Source organism: Thamnophis elegans, chromosome 5, assembly GCF_009769535.1.
Source record: "Thamnophis elegans isolate rThaEle1 chromosome 5, rThaEle1.pri, whole genome shotgun sequence".
In the NCBI taxonomy this organism is placed as follows: domain Eukaryota; kingdom Metazoa; phylum Chordata; class Lepidosauria; order Squamata; family Colubridae; genus Thamnophis; species Thamnophis elegans.
In genome coordinates, this window is record NC_045545.1 from 16505371 (window position 1) to 16521802 (window position 16432).

A 16432-nucleotide genomic window follows, 5' to 3' on the forward strand; every position below is an offset into this window, starting at 1 on the left:
ACTGTTCATGGTTTGAAAGAAAATTTCAATTTCTTTAAAATATATATAAATACTTAAAGAAAAATGTGTCAACTTTTTAAAGAAAAAAAATTAAAATTTCAGCTTTGGATTTTTTAAAAAACTACAATTGATTTGGCCTTTCAGATATTTTAATGTATTGAGAGTTTATTTTTGATTGGTATTTTCAATCATTCATTAATAACATGAAGATTCTATCCTTTATCCATATTGTACTTCCTTACTCATAACAATACACTAATTGTACCCAGCTTTATGTCTCTTTTCTATCCCAAGCTGGAGGCTGTCATAAGACAGAGCAGGCACAGGATGAAGAACAGGAAGATGAAGGTGTTATTTGTTAAGGAATCCTTCAGGCTCCAGAATTCCCTCAATCTTTAGCTCTGGACAATTGTATTACCCTTGAAAGAGGTAGTCTGATTCTCTTTTTGAATTTGTGGCTCCTTGTATAGCAGGTGAAGCTTACGGCTTTACAGTGACAAATTATCTCATGCCTGGATTTCTGCAATTTGCTTCATATGGGACTGCCCCTGAGACTTCAGTGGTGGGTTCTGGATTCTGTTCCAACCGGTACGGTTGGAACTGCCCGGGCATCACCCACGTGGATGTGTGCAGTGCACCCGCGCAACACGTGCATGTGTCGTACTTGCCTGTGACGCTCCAGCTGCTCGACGGAGCATCGCGCAGGTACCGTACATGCCATGCGCGTGCACAGAAGCACCAAAAGCTTAAAGCACAGGTAAGGAGTGCGGGTGGGTGGGCCCTCAGGAGCACCATACCGGAACGGTACCTGGTGCTCCGGGCAGGATCCGGTACACCCGTACCAAGGCGTACCGCCTGCAACCCACCACTGCTTCAGTTGGTCAAGAATGCAGTTGCCTACATGATGACTGCTAGAATAAACTTACGTTTATTCATCTATCTGCCTTTCCTTTAAAACTTCAAGGGGATATTGAAGTCATATATCACCACGATACCAGACTAGCCTTTCATTACCTTCATAATTTAAGATTAAAATAAACACTCCCCACAATTATAGAGCATCAACCTTTAATAAGAAATCTCTTATTGAAAGGATTTATTCATTTTAAAATATAGTATACACCAGTATTAAAAGTATTTGGAATGTAAAAGCCAAGTTCCTCTGGGAAGTGTTGTGAAATTTTAATATCCTCTTTATCTTCTTTTGCTCAAAGTAATTAGTACTTTTCTATAAATAGCACATTGGCGCCTAATTTCTTGGTGTAAGGATAGGTTTATAACTTGTCTTTCAGGCTATAGAACTTGAAGAAAGAGCTTGTCTAGGTTTACCACAATGAGATTTATATTCCAGAAACTTGTTCTCTAAGGAAAGAGATTCTCACAAGAAAAGGTCCCAAATCTAAGTCCCTATTTTTAAAGCAAGTTATTAAATATCCTGTATCTGTAGACTGCTTGGCCTTGTTAAATTGATCCTGTTTCAGTCTTTCCAAAGGAAAACACACTTGCTAATATGAAACAATCACAAGACATCCTGGAGCCAAGGAATATGTGTAGCCTAGTTCATAGTATCTGCCTCTTATAATCCTTCATCTCTTTGTCCTAAAGAACATTAAAGCATTTCCACACATCTGTATGAACAAAGTGCCTCATCATTGACAATTCTGATAACACAAAACCTAGACCATTTCTGATGCAATGTATGTCATGTTGTTCTTAACAGCAATAGCAGCTTTTGTATCTCTTCAATGTGCTGATGTTGTTTCTGATGTTGTTATAATCACTAAGAAGCCTCAAAGCAGCAATGCTGCTGTTACGATGACATTTGCATTGGATGGTATTTTTATCTATTCACATATACGCTCAGTTATACCATTTTACGGTGAATTACGGCAGTGTGTCAATGATCTTCTTGTGTTTTGGTAGTATTTCTGTAAAGCTTTGAGAGCTCCCTGGACCATATCCCTCCTTCCCTCCCTTTTTCCTGTGACATGGTCACAGCAATTCAGAAATATGTTTACCACTAGTTTATTGTTCAGCCTCCTTTAGGTAACTTGTTCCTATATCACTTTAATGATGTAATGATTATGTATTAGCCGTTAATTTTACAAATCTGTTGGAGGATATACCGTATTTTTCAGAGTATAAGATGCATGTTCCCCCCACCGCAAAAAAGAGGGTGAAAATCTGGGTGCGTCTTATAGACCAAATACAGCATTTTTGGCCTCCTGAAACCCTGCCCCTTGCATCCCTTTATTCACAAAAATGGACACACAGAGGATTTGAGAAGCCTGCAAAATACTCCTGGGGGCTGGGGAGGGCACAAACAAGTGAAAAATGGGCACTTTTTTCGGGTATTTCGGGTATTTTTGCCCTCCCCAGCCCGTGGGAGCACTCTGGAGGCTTTCCAAACTCTCTCCACATCGTGCTTTTTTTGCAAAAAATGGGCCCATTTTTGCAAAAAGATAGGTTTTTTGCTCGTTTTTGCCCTTCCCAGCCCCCAGAAACACTTTACAGGCCTCCCAAACTCTCTGCATGCCTCATTTTTCACATAAAATGGGGTGTGCAGAGGGTTTGGGAGGCCTGAGGCCGGGGAGGGCAAAATCTTTTTTTTTTAATTTACCTCTTCAAAGTCTTGATGCGTCTTATATTCTGGTGCATTTTATAGTCTGAAAAATACAGTAATTTTGTTAATTCAGGATTAGTAAAATCCTTGAGACTAGAACACACATTTATTAGTCAGTTTTGAAACATCAAGGGAAAGCCCTAATTTTTCTGTTACAAGCAAAAACTTCAAACATTTTAATATTAGAATATAACTGAAGAAAAAAATTCATTTCTCTGGCTTCATTTTATAGTAGTTGGAAACTGACAGTCTTGATTGTCTGAAAGTGCCTTTAAGCTTGAGAGCACAAAAAAAATGCTTGGTAGTATGAGATAAAAGCAATCAATTTTCTCTATACCAAAATTGCATCTGGATGGAGGAAATTAAATGTCGTCTTTCAAGAATCCAAATAGAATTTTGCTACATACATTAAAAGTTCATGATCCCACTCTTACTACTTTGCAGAATAAATAGCACCTACACAAACATATACTGTATTTTTCAGAATATAAAACACACCGGAATATAAGACGCGCCAAGATTTTGAAGAGGCAAATTAAAAAAAAAAGTTTGCACTCTGCAGACCTCCCAAAAATGGCCCGTTTAAAAAATAAAAAAAAAACACAGCATGAATAGCCTTTAGGAGGCTTGTAGGGTATTCCTGTGGGGGTACCCCCCCAAATGAGCAAAAAATGGCCCCTTTTTTGCAAAAACAGGCCCGGTTCTTGTCAAAAAAAAAAGGCATGCATAGCCTTTAGGAGGCTTATAGAGTGCTCCTGGGGGTAGAGTGGGGGCAAAATTGAGCAAAAAACGGCCCATTTTCCAGTCATTTCTGCTCTCCCCAGCCCCCAGGAGCACCCTGGAAGCCTTTTAAAGGCTATGCATGGCCATTTTGGTGAAGGGGCAGGGTTTCAGAAGGCAAAACATGCTGTATTCAGTGTATAAGATGCACACAGATTTTCAGCCTCTTTTTTGAGGGAAAAAGATGAGTCTTATACACCAAAAAATACGGTATGTAAAGGTCAATAAAAAACAGGAGAGTTCAGTTTGCCCAGGTCAACTTCCCATATTCACAGATTCTGAGTAGTTAACATTTGTTCATGCAGCTATACCAGGAACCAAAACTGAAAACACATTTTTACTGTTTATAGTTATTGGTTTTTTGTACAGTAATAAATATGTATTGGCATACATGACAATTAACACAGGCATCAAATGAATGTGGTGTACAGTAAAAAAAAAAGCAAACAAAAAAACCTGAAACAAGATTGTGAAATTATAAACAAAATTATTTATTTGCAAAACCTTAGATTTGCAATGAGGAAAAAAGTACTGAGCAATAATTCTATCTTTGGATAGTTGTTGTTCTTCTCAACCCAGGTGTGCTATAGTTATAGCAAACTATTCTGTTAAATAGATAAAAGTCCTTCTACCCCAAGAGATGATAGACAATGGAGGATAAGGGCTTGAAATCAATCTAGGCATTCTTCACCATTCCCCAGGATGTACTCCTTCCAAATATTTAACTGTGAGGCTTTCTCCCTCCATCAACGATGCTGTTGCAATGGATGCAACTGGGGTTCTTCCCTCCGAGCTTGCTATTGCTGGTTTGCAGAACTATTGCTACATCAGAATAGAACCAATGTGTCAAGCCTGAATTGTATTTGGGTGTGGGATTGATTGTACCTTTGGGTATTCTAATTTGAATTCAGTTTGACATAGTTTAGAGCTGAAGGAGGAGAGAGCCTTCAGTCAAAACAGCATACAATAGTTAGCTGACACAATGAGTGAGTGGTTTAGCAGTGAACAGCTTTTCATTACATACAAGTGTTGTTATGTTAATCAAAATTTGATCAAAACTAGGTTTTGAATCGTTACAGACTGAAGAATTTCATTAAAAAGGTTAACTAAAATATTTGCTTTCCAGACAGAAATCTTAAAGATGACTGAACCTTCTTGTGCACCAGTTCTGCCTTCAGCGCTTGTAAATCAGAAGTTGCTTGTTTTTTCATCTACAAAAGATCCAGAGATTATGACAGGAAGAATTAAATTACAACTATTATTTGATAGATAACAGTCAACTTTTATGTGGTTTAACAAGTGCAATCTTGGTCTTCAAACTTTCTAGCCTAACCAGTTATAGCGCAATGCATTCTGAGACATGTTAATGCTTCAGGTGATGGTGGATCTTAATATAATAAGGCATCATGTTTGATTTAACATAAATGGGAAATTGGCTAAAGAAACATTCAATTATGATTATAAACATTATAAACATTCAATTATTATTATAAAGATGTTGTTATGACATGACGGGAATTCTGGGAGATGAAGTCCACACATCTTCAAGTTGCCACAGTTGAGAAACACTGCGGTAGATTGTACTACAGATTTCCAATAGATTTCTATTCATATCATTTTTCTATCTATGGCAAATGCCTAAAATTATTATGATTGTATAATTTGTACAGTAGCATCAATGTGTAACATACTAAAAGAGAGTACAGAGAAGAGCAACAAAGATTAAGGGACTGGAGACTAAAACAAAGAACGGTTGCTGGAATTGGGTATGTCCAGTTTAATGAAAAGAAGGACTAGGGAATTACATGATAGCAATGTCCGAATATCTAAGGGGTTGCCATAAAAAGTGGGTGTCAACCTAGTCTCCAAAGCACTTGAAGGCAACACAAGAAGTAATGGATGGAAACTAATCAAGGAAAGAACCAACCTAAACTAAGGAGAAATTTCCCAACAGAACAATTGATCAGTGGAACAAATTCTGGACCTCCTCCAGAAGTGGGTGCTTCAACTCTGGAAGTTTTTAAGAAGAGATTGGAAATGGTATAGAATTTCCTGCCTGAGCAGTGGGTTGAACTAGGAGACTTCCAAAGTCCCTTCCAACTAGAGTTAGATGAAAATGTTCTGAGAACCAAAACAAAGTAGCTAATGTGGAACAGTGATAGTCACCTGAAGGATCATTGTTAAATGTAGCCAAAGAAGTATGCAGGTGCACAGAGACCATCACTTTGGTGATTTTGGTAACCAAAACCAACAAGCAACCCTCTCCCCCACAACTGTAATGAAGATTTCTTAACTGAACTGGAGTGTGTATACCTTGGAAATCAGCCTATCCTTCATTCTCAAAATATGTCTCAACGACTACTACTATTTTCCTTGATTTCCAATTGTGTAACACTTGGCATATTAAAGGTCAGTGTTAAAAAAAAACCCTTTGATTTGTTACTGGATTCGCTATGTGTGTATATGTGTATGTGTAAAAGTGCAAGCATGCATGTAATAAATTAGTACAGTACCTTGATTTCTATGACAAGTTTCATTTTGACATTGTCTAACTTTCTCTTTAGCTGGTCAATTTCCCGCTCCAGGGTTGTAATCTGGATTATTACATTATTCTATGAAACAAACAACCCCCCAAATTAATTTAGAATATAACTATATATATAAACAACACACTTATTCCATGATATAACTGTTACTTAGTAATATAAGTTAAATTGATGCCTAGGGGATCGCCAGGAGTTCCTTTTTAAATATACAGTATATTAAGTTCTTTAGTACTCCGAACACCTGTATGTTATCTTTCTTCAGAAGAATATAACTACTGTGATGGTATTTCTCACATAACTGGTCAGATGATGGGTTGACCATAGAGCAGAGCAATGCTTTCACACATTGACTAGATCAGTATTTGAAAGTTTGTTTTGCTATTGCCAGCCTAGATTTACCCAGTTAAAAATGGATTTGACTGTCCCTTGTAAAATTGTCATTAAAAAAATTGAGAGATTTTCTTTAATAAGAGAAAATGTAATCCTGTAAAGATGAGAACACCCACTAATAATCTTACTGCCACATTCTATATCAGGTATAGCTTTTGAGTTGCCTCCAAAAACTGCCCCAAGTTGTGTGCATTATAAAAATCTTATCTGTGAAGTTCCTGAGATGACCTAATTAATTTACGAGCCTCGAGACAAAGTTCAAACAAAAAACATTCATTAGGATCAACATCTTGGCTTGATCTTCTGTGGAGCCTAAACTAAATCCCACTTAATGGCGTCTGAACTTTACCCCCATGTCCCCTCCCCTCTGCCTGAAGTCATCAATCACATTCTCCAACAAGATGTTACATCAGGGTTCTGGACATGCGCATTCACATCCCAGTTACAGGAATATGAGACAAAAGTATGCATGGAATTCTCCTCCCTTCTCAAGTTGATAGTAGTCATGGAAACACTTTAAACATTGACATCCAGCTTCCCTCACTTCCTGAAAGCGATCTGAGTAAAACAAAGCAATTTGAGTACAGGTGTATAACTTAGGGATGTGTCCCTCCCCCAGGCTTGCTTGGATTTTCTGCATGGAATTTTGCTATAAGGTGATCAGCCTGGATATTTCTACTTTTCACCCAAGATGCCTCTGATAATGGCATCCACTTCCACTTGATTAAGTATTGCAGTTGTCTCCTGTGCCACTTTGAATCAAGGATTCGTTGAATTTCATAATGGGTTTGGCCCCCTATAACCGTAGAGTCCGGGGGTTCCCGGGGTAGTGGTCTCAGAGTGGATCCAATCACAGGTTTTAAGAGGCTACTATGAAACGCAGGGTGTATCTTCCCCAACAATCGAGGCAGTTTCAATTGCGCTGTGACTGGGTTGATTATCTTTACTATGGGGAATGGTCCCATAAATTTCGACCCCAGTTTCTTGCTAGGCAGTTTTGATCTCAAATATTTTGTGGAGAGGTAAACCTTCTCTCCCACCCGGAATGGCCGTTGTGGAGCTCGGTGTTTATCTGCCTGTTTCTTTTTTTGAAAATATATTTTATTCATTTTTCACATTCCATTTGCAATCACTTATATACAGGGTATTTACTATAAGAAAAGAAAAAAAGAAAAAGGGAATAAAACGAACAAATAAAAAGGAAACACAACTCATCATTCACAACCCCACCTAACCCTTCCATCCTCCATACACCCCATCTACCCGCTCCAACTTTCCTTTCTCCCTCTAACACTCCCCTCCTACTTCCCTTTCCCCTCAAACCTTCCTTCTCCCCTTACTCCCCAGACACCCTCCTTACATTCCCCTTACTCCTTCCTTACTCCTCCCTCTTCTTTCCCTCTACCTCCCTCCTTGGTGTATGCCTTTATTCGAGTGTTGTTTGATCTGATAAAGGTAAAATGAACCAAGGAAAAAATAAAAATAAAAGAAAAAAAGAACCACCGTATATAAATACATTCTTGTTCTTATTAAGACTATGTTAACACCCCCCCACCACCCCCCACAAATCCCCATCCCTAATCCTCCCGACTTCCCAGGGCCCACACCTGGCACTACCTTCTGTCTAAAATATCTTGTATACATATGGATTAAAAAATAAAAGTAATATGTCAAAAGAAAGAAAAACAGAAAAAAAAGAAGAGAGAAAAGAGAAAAGAAAAAAAAAGAAAAAAAAGGAAACCACTCTTTGTGTTGATCTCAGCCCCCCATCTTTATCTATGCTTAAATAGAATAAATCATTCTATCTATATTTTATTCTCGTCTCTTACTTCTTTGCTATTTACCCCAACCTTCTGTAGACTCTCCCGTTCCTCTTCCTAAACCTCATGATCCCTTCCGATAAAATTTAAGCAACGTGGTTCATGCCACATATTCAAATATGACTTTACAGAAGAGTAATCAAACTTTCCCTTCTAGTAAAATTTAAACAGCGTAAATGATCTTTCTTAACCTCCTTTTCAAACAGTAATTCAAAATAATCTAGCCAAGCTTCCCCTTCTTAGTAAAATTAAGCAGCGTAGATCAAATATTACTTTACACAGAAATCAATTTCTATCTTAAGATAATTCCAACCGACTTTCTCTTCTAATAGGATTTAAATAACGTAGTTCATTCCACATGCATTTTACCCTCATCCCTTACTTGTCTGATATTTACCACTATCAAATTTATACTAGCATTTGTTTAAAATCTAACTCAAAGCAATTTCAACCAACTTTCCCTTCTAATAAAAGTTAAATAGCATGGATCATTCCACATATTCAAATAATACTTTCAGCAAGAGTCAGTTAACCTTCTGTTTTAAAGTAGTCCCTTCTAACAAAGTTTAAGCAACATAAATCATTCCGCATTCTTTTTACACTTATCTTAAGATAATCCCAACCGGCTTTCTGTTCTAATAAGCTTTAAACAACGTAAATCATTCCACATATATTTTACCCTCATCCCTTGCTTGTCTGATGTTTACCACTATCAAATTTATGCTAACGTTAATTTAAAATCTAGCTCAAAGTAGTTTCACCCAGCTTTCCCTTCTAATAAGAATTAGTCCGCTTTTTCTACCGGAGAGAGGTCTCAAACCCCCATTCAGTCCTCAACTTTGGCGAGTATTTTGAAATGTCTAAATTCTCGATCTCCGTTTTTCTGCTTCTCCGAGGGAGGAAGGGCTACCCCCTCCATCTTGCAGCCACATGGCCTGTCGCTTGCCTTCTCCTTCCGCTTGTCTCTCCTCTCTTCCAAGCGAATCAGGAAGTCCCGCCTTCAGAGTCCTACAATAGAAATCTTGAGCCTCCGGAACAGAGTTAAGACGAAATCTTTGATTCTCAAATGTAACCGTGATACCGGCAGGGGCCTCCCATCTGTATCGAATCTGTTGACTCCTAAGCTCCTTAGTTAAAAAGGTGTAGTCCCTTCTTGCTTTCAGCATCTGGAAAGGAATATCTTTGAAGACAATCAGGTCCTGGTCATCAACTCGGAGACTGTTGTTATGAAACTTTTGCACAATCGCATTTCTAGATTCTTTTGTAGAGAAATGTATAATTATATCCCTCGGGAGCTGTCGCTGTTCCGCTATCAATGAGTTCTGGCGATAGATTTTCCGAATCTGCCAATCAAAGTTAAGTCCCGGGCTTCCCACCGCATGGCTGAAGGCTTCAGCAAAGGTCTGTTTCAGATTCTCTTGCTCCTTTTCACGGAATCCTCTGACTCTTATTGCAAATGCCTTCCTATTAAAATTTATCATCATAAGCTGTTCTTCATTGTCTCTAATTTTTTGTTGTAAAATTTGAATATTGGTAGTCAAATTAAAATTAGCCTTCTCCAAACTTTCCAATTTGTTCTCTATTTCAGCAGAGTAATCTGACAGGGCAGACACGGCTGCAAACGTATTCGCCTTCATTTGATTAACTTTAGACTTTAAATCATCATATAGTTCCAATACAAATTCCTTAATTTCTTGTTTAAAGGCATTAAACATTTTAAGGAGATATTCCTGTGTTAAAAATTCTCCAGTAGAGGGCATAGGAGACAAAGGCTGTGGTTCCAGTAAAAATTCTTTAAATTCTTTAGACACATTTGTAGCAAGACGCTTCTTTGACCTGGGTGCCATAATAAATAAACAAGTAAGCAGCGCTTTGCTCCCCTCTGTTTCCAAAGAAGAAGAGTTTATTTTGTTAAGGAGCGGTCTGCAGGAAGGTAAAACCGGCTAAGTACATCCACTATCAATCATCCACGGAGAGAAATCGCCATTTTGAAGTCCATTTAGACAAAGAAGTCTCTAAGACAAATGGTGCTGGTATTTAAGATAGTAATAAAAGCATAAATCTCACAGGGGTGGGACCCGCCCATATCAATTCTAGCTTGAAAAAACTTTGTTTTGTCCTGGGGGGGGCTAGCCTGTCTGGGGCTGCCAAAAAAAAAAGGCAGCTGAGAAGAACTGGCTGGAGATAAAAGCTCCGCTCCGGCTGGATCTAATCTCTATCCACAGCCAAAAAAAAGAAAAAGGCTGTGGCTTACGAATAGACCCTAGCCTACAGAGCTACTCCCTGCCCCTTTCTTAGCCAAAAAGGGGTGCTATCTATGATCTTATTTAGATATACAGACCAGATCTCTGAGGAGCTCGGTGGAGCCCTCCTCGGCAACAGGCCATGCCCCCAGCCTGCCTGTTTCTTATAGGTTTGTGCCGCTTTATCCAGTGCCTTTTTGACATTTTCCCAGGTTGTTTTCAGCATCGACATCCAATCAGTCAAGCTGACTGAGGAGGGGGGGATCCCTTGGATACTCAGGCATTGGGACGAAGTCCATACTGCTCACTATTTTGAACAGTGTGAGTCCTGTGTTACTGTGAACAGCATTATTGTACGCAACTGCAGGAAAAGATAAGAGGTCTGCCCAATTGGACTGCTGATCACATATCACCTCAAGTACTGCTCTATCATAGCGTTCAGTCTCTCTGCTGCCCCATTAGCGCTCGGATGAAAAGATGAACTAAGACCTTGAGATGATCCAATGGACCGCAGGAACTCCCTCCAGAACTTAGCTGTGGATTGGACCCATCTGAGATAATTCTTCGAGGTACTCCATGCAGTCAGTAGATATGCTTCACGAACAGTTAAGCCAGCTTGTGAGCCGAGGGTAGTTCGCTACAGGGTATAAAGTGTGCCTGTTTGGAGAATAGATCTATTACAGTCCAAATCACCGTGTTTCCCCCACTTTTTGGCAACTCTACTATAAAGTCCATTGCGATCTCCTCCCACTGCCTCGTTGGCTCTGCTACTGTTTGCAGCAGTCAGGGGTTTTTTCCCGGTTGTCTCTTCATTGTGGTGCAGATGGTGCAACTTTTCATGTAACTATCCACATCTTTCTTTATGCCAGTCCACCAGAATTGCCTCCAGGCTAAGTGTAAAGTCTTTAGGAACTTTAGGCCTGCCGGTTTGGCGTCGTGACTCCTCTGGAGAACTAGGGTACATAGGGATTCTGGGACATAGAGTTTCATCCCCTTCCATGCAAGGTCATCTCTTTTCGTCAAGATGTGTTGGTTGTTTTGGAACCAGGGGTCTGCTAGCAGTTCAGTTTTGAGTCTCGTGATTAGGTCGCTTGCAGGTTGGTCTTGCTGGTCACGGCGTTGCCACCTGGTGGTTACTTGGGCAGCTGTTTCAGTAGAGGGAATGATGGCGTCCACTACATGCTCCTGTTCGCATTTGTACTGAGGCATGCAGGAGAAGGCGTCAGTTAAAAAGTTCCTCCTGCCTGGAATGTGCTTTAAGACAAAATCAAAATGGTTGAAGTATTGATGCTTCAGTACTGGCTCCTTTGCAAACATTTCTTTTAGTGTTCCAAACACCTCTTGGCAGGTTAGGTCCCACTGTAGGGGTTGTCCCGGATGAGGTTTCGTTCCTTCAGGAGGTCTGTCAGGGGTTTGGCAATCTTCGCAAAGGAGGGGATGAATTGCCTGTAGAAGTTTGCGAAGCCTAGGAAGCTTTGTAGCTGTTTGCGGGAGTCAGGGGGTTGCCAGCTTAGGATGGCTTGCACTTTGGCTGGGTCCATCTCTATTCCCTCATTTGACACTCGGTAACCCAGGTAGTCTAACCGTGCATGGTGGAATTCGCATTTTGATACCTTGACGTACAGGTTGGCTGCCAGAAGTTTTTTCAGTACTTGGCGGACCAGGGGTAGTGGTCATCCATGGTCTCAGTGTAGATAAGGAAGTCATCTAGGTAAACGAGGACCCTCTTGTAGAGATGCTTGTGCAGCACCTCGTTTATTAACTGCATGAATACCGCTGGGGGCCCCTGCAGTCCGAAAGGCATCATTGAATTGAAAGCTCCCTAGGGGGCAGTTGAACGCTGTTTTCCACTCATCTCCCTCTCTGATACGTACTCGGTAGTATGCTTCTCTGAGGTCTAGTTTAGTGAAGACTTTTTCCTTGGCCAAATGAGATAGCATGTCCTTCATGAGGGGGAGAGTGTATAGGTTGTGTACGCAAACCCCATTTATCCCCCGAAAGTCCACACATATAGTTCCATCTTTTTTTTCTTTGAAGAGGACTGGCGCTGCAACCCGTGGCTTGGCTGGCTCAATGAAGGTTTTTGTCTATGTATTTGTGCATCTCTTGCATTTTCCGGGGTGTCATGGCATACAGTTTGGGCTTGTGTAGTTTTGCCCCGGGGATGATTTTGATGGCACCGTCTGTCTCCCGGTGGGAAGGCAGAACATCACATTTTGCCTCGCTGAATACTTCTGCGAGGTCCTGATATTCCATCGGAATTAGTTTGGCCTCTGGGGTTTTGTCAGATGTGGTTGCCAGTTTTTCTTGTGGGCTCTTTTGGGGGGTTTCCAGCGTGAGTGGTGTTTCTGCTTGTTGGTGTGAGAGGGGTTGGGGGCCTGTTGATATCCTAAGTCTGCGGGTACCACCTTGCCACCAGATGGTCGGTCCCCACTTGTCTAGCCAGGAAAGTCCCAGTATGACTGAGTCTGTCATTTTGGGGTCTATTATGAATCGAATTACTTCCCAGTGATCTGCTAGTTCTAGCTTTACTGGTTCAGTTAGGTGGGTGGCATAGGCTCGTCCCATTAGGGACCCATCAAACTGCTCAAACCATATCGGTTGCGCCAGTCTTTTTGCTCTGATCCCCAATTTCAGGACTGTGGTTAGGTTGATCAAGCACCTTGTGCAGCCTGAGTCTATTAGGGCTTGAAAATCCCCCTGGTTTTCTGTTTTTGGGGCTGTGAGGCATATTGGAAAAAGGAAAGGGTGAATTGATTCACTTACCATTGGGTCATTTTCTCCCTCGTCCTCACTGTCATATGATTCGGGCGACTGGTTGTCATTGCCTGGGGTTCCACCATTTTCGCCTGAGGGGGACGGGGACTCTGCAGCCTGGAAGGCTTTCCTGGACGTGTTGGTGGTCCGTTTGGGCCCTTGTTCTGGTCATGTCCTGGGCGGTGGGTCTGGCCTTCGTTTTGGGGCTGAGGTTGGGCATGTACCTGCCATGTGGCCCATCCCCCCACATCTGTAGCACTTCAGTGGACTTTGATGGAGGGATGGTCTCAGGGCCTGATGTGGTGCTATGGTTCCCTGCCGGCTGGGTGGTGAGAGGTTAAGTTGACCTCTCTCTTGTGTGTCCAGTTGCTTTCTCACGTCGTTGGCACTCAGCCCACTGTTGACTTTTGTTGCTACTCGGAACCACTCAGAGAGTTGATTTGGGATGTCGCAGTATGCAGTTACCTGGCCAATTTGCTTGTCCAGGCTTGTTCTGAAAAAATGCACCAGCAGCTGCTCTGGTAAAGGGGGTAGCTTCCCATGACCCTCCTAAATTCACGGATGTGCTCTTAGATGGGGCGGCCCCTCTGCTTTAGGTTGCTGAGTTTCTCTTCCGCATATGGGTCCTCCTCCACCTCCTCAAATCTGGTCTCTAGCAGTTGTAGGAAGTCATCTATGTCTTGCATTGGGGGGGGGCTCTCCTCTTGTGGAGGGCTGCTAGCCATTCCCTTGCTTCTCCCTCTAGACCCTGTGCAATGGTATTCACCATGGCTTTGGGGGATGGGTAGGTGCCTATAGCGTTCTAGGTGGATATCAGCTGAATCAAGGAATAGGGCTAGCTGGTCTGAGTCTCCGTCAAACTTTTCCCTGAATTGGGGTGGGTCATTCAGCCCTATTCCTCCAACCTCCTGTCGGCCTCTGTATGCTTGCACCTGATATGGCTGGCCAATTTCTTCACCCCTAGTTTGGAGAGGGAAGGGATTGCCTGCTGCATGGGAGAGGCACTGGTTGCCGTTTTGGGCTCCTCCTTCTATCGGGAGGGGGGCTGCGCTCCAGTCTGCATCTCCTCCCTTCAACAGTATCAGATGTCCCTCCCCTCTCTTTTGGGCAGCATGATGGCCCCTCATCATGAAGGGTGGCTCAGTCAAAATCCCCCCTCAGTTGCTCTTTTGCACTCCCTAGGGATTCCATCTGGGGCTTTGGGAGCCTGGCTTGTTTCCAGTCCCACTTCCAGTCCACCCTTGCCAGCTTGCTTGAGACCATTCCCTGTATCTGGGAATTGGGATAAGGGAACTCTATTTCAGCTGCCTTAGGGGTTAATTTCTCAAAGTACTCTTCCTTTCTTGCTTCTGCTGCTAGGGAAGACATCACAGCGTGGAAGTGTGGAGCTCTGATGCGGGGGGCTGGCCAACTTCCTTCAGTTGAAATCAGGCTTTCTCCCGATAATCCACCTTCTGCCATGGTTGCCTGATTTTTCCCCCAAGCACCCCAAATATTGGGGGAGTGCTAGGAGAGCCCGGGATCCAGGAAACCCGGAAATCTTGATAGATTTTTAAGTCAGTTTAGGCTCTCTGTGAAGTTCCCAAGAGATTACCTAATTAATTTACGAGCCTCGAGACAAAGTTCAAACAAAAAACATTCATTTATTAGGATCAACATCTTGGCTTGATCTTTTGTAGAGCCTAAACTGAATTCCACTTAATGGCGTCTGAACTTTACCACCGTGTCCCCTCCCCTCTGCCTGAAGTCATCAATCACATTCTCCAACAAGATGTTACGGCAGGGTTCTTGACATGCGCATTCACATCCCAGTTACAAGAATATGAGACTTTAGCCAAAAGTATGCATGGAATTCTTCTCCCTTCTCAAGTTGATAGTAGTCACGGAAACGCTTTAGACGTTGACACCAGCTAGGTGTTGATTAAGGCATGAATTACTAACCCCAGTGTTTTGGTGCAGATATGGAAATAAAAGATGTGCCAGCCAAAGCTGGGCAAAGACAATCGTGCCCACAGCCCCTATTTTCTGTTTAAGGAGAAGCTGTAGTCCAGGCAGACCTCAACTTGCACACCAACATCTTTACAAGCAGCACAACCTCAACTAGGATAGCCCCCAAGATCAATGTTTCTAGAAATTAATTTTTGTATAGCACTTTATTTAATCTGAGTTTAGTTTGCTCTTTCCAGACTGTAGTCTCTAGATATCAATTTAAGCTTTCAACAATACCCCTGGCTTGACCTGTGATGGCAATGTACAATATCATCAGCATACTGATGACAACTCATTACAAACCAATAAATGAACCCCCCTCCCCAAATTCATATAGTTATTAAATAGAATGGGGGAAAGCAGCCAATTCTGAGGCACCAGAGTCAACCAAATCCCCGAATGCTGTTCCCCCGTATCTATAAATTGAAATTGTCCATTCAGGTAAGAGTGGAATCAACGCAAAACTGTGTTTCATTCTCCTAGCCTTCACAGGCAGTCTATAATCAATGCTATTCAAGGCCATTAAGAAGTACTTCCTTCATTGTTAGTTTCTGAGAATGCTATCAATTGGTGTGTCACAATTGAGTCTGAATCTTAACTGGTAGGCGACTAGATAATGTCTTTCCTGAAGGTTCTCTGAAGCTGAGCCATATCTTTCTGAATAACTTTAAAAAACAAAAATAATTGTTCTTGTTTAATTATTATTGTACAATTATATTTTTGTTCTCTTATAAATTTGTACATTCTCATTGTGGTATTTCCTTTAAAAGTTATACTAGCTCTGGTAAGTGTGTGCTTTAGACTTCTGTGATTGTTGTGTCTGTGATCTTAATATTTATTGAAGATATTAATCTTTGTTTTGGATTAAATTTTTGTCCTTGGATGAAAGATGTAACAAATACATTTGGCAAGGACAACTTAAACTAATTAACCAAATTGCCTTGATATTAGGAAGTCATGATTCACATGGGAAGTATTTAATTAATTTTAAACTTTATTCTCATTAATTTTATTGTTAAACTAGGAAGAAAAACAATATTACATGTATCATATTATAATGAGGATTTAAATCATTTTAGCAACTTGTAACATTAATTCAGCTCAAGGGAAAGGAACCTGCAAAATATTCTTCATTCTTGCCAATAGAACTTTCTTTTTATTAATTATGACATATTTATAGTAATTCGTGGCACGACAAAACCGTGCTCGACTAAGCCGCGCCCGATTAAACCGCGTCACTGACGTCATCAACAGGGCGACAACAGCGAGCGCGGAGAAAGAAGG

The 16432-nt window shown here is 41.3% G+C and overlaps 1 protein-coding gene across 1 annotated transcript in view; it reads right to left on the reverse strand.

Annotated features, from left to right (window-relative positions):
• Window positions 1-3932: 3932 nt before the first annotated feature.
• The window catches only part of SPATA1 (spermatogenesis associated 1), a 28833-nt gene continuing 16333 nt past the window's right edge, over window positions 3933-16432 (reverse strand). Inside the window, exons 13-14 of the mRNA XM_032217395.1 lie at window positions 5917-6015; window positions 3933-4614 (exon numbers count right to left, since the gene is read on the reverse strand). Coding sequence (XP_032073286.1) covers window positions 4510-4614; window positions 5917-6015 — 204 coding nt within the window. The 3' untranslated portion in view covers window positions 3933-4509. The remainder of the gene's footprint in view (window positions 4615-5916; window positions 6016-16432) is intronic.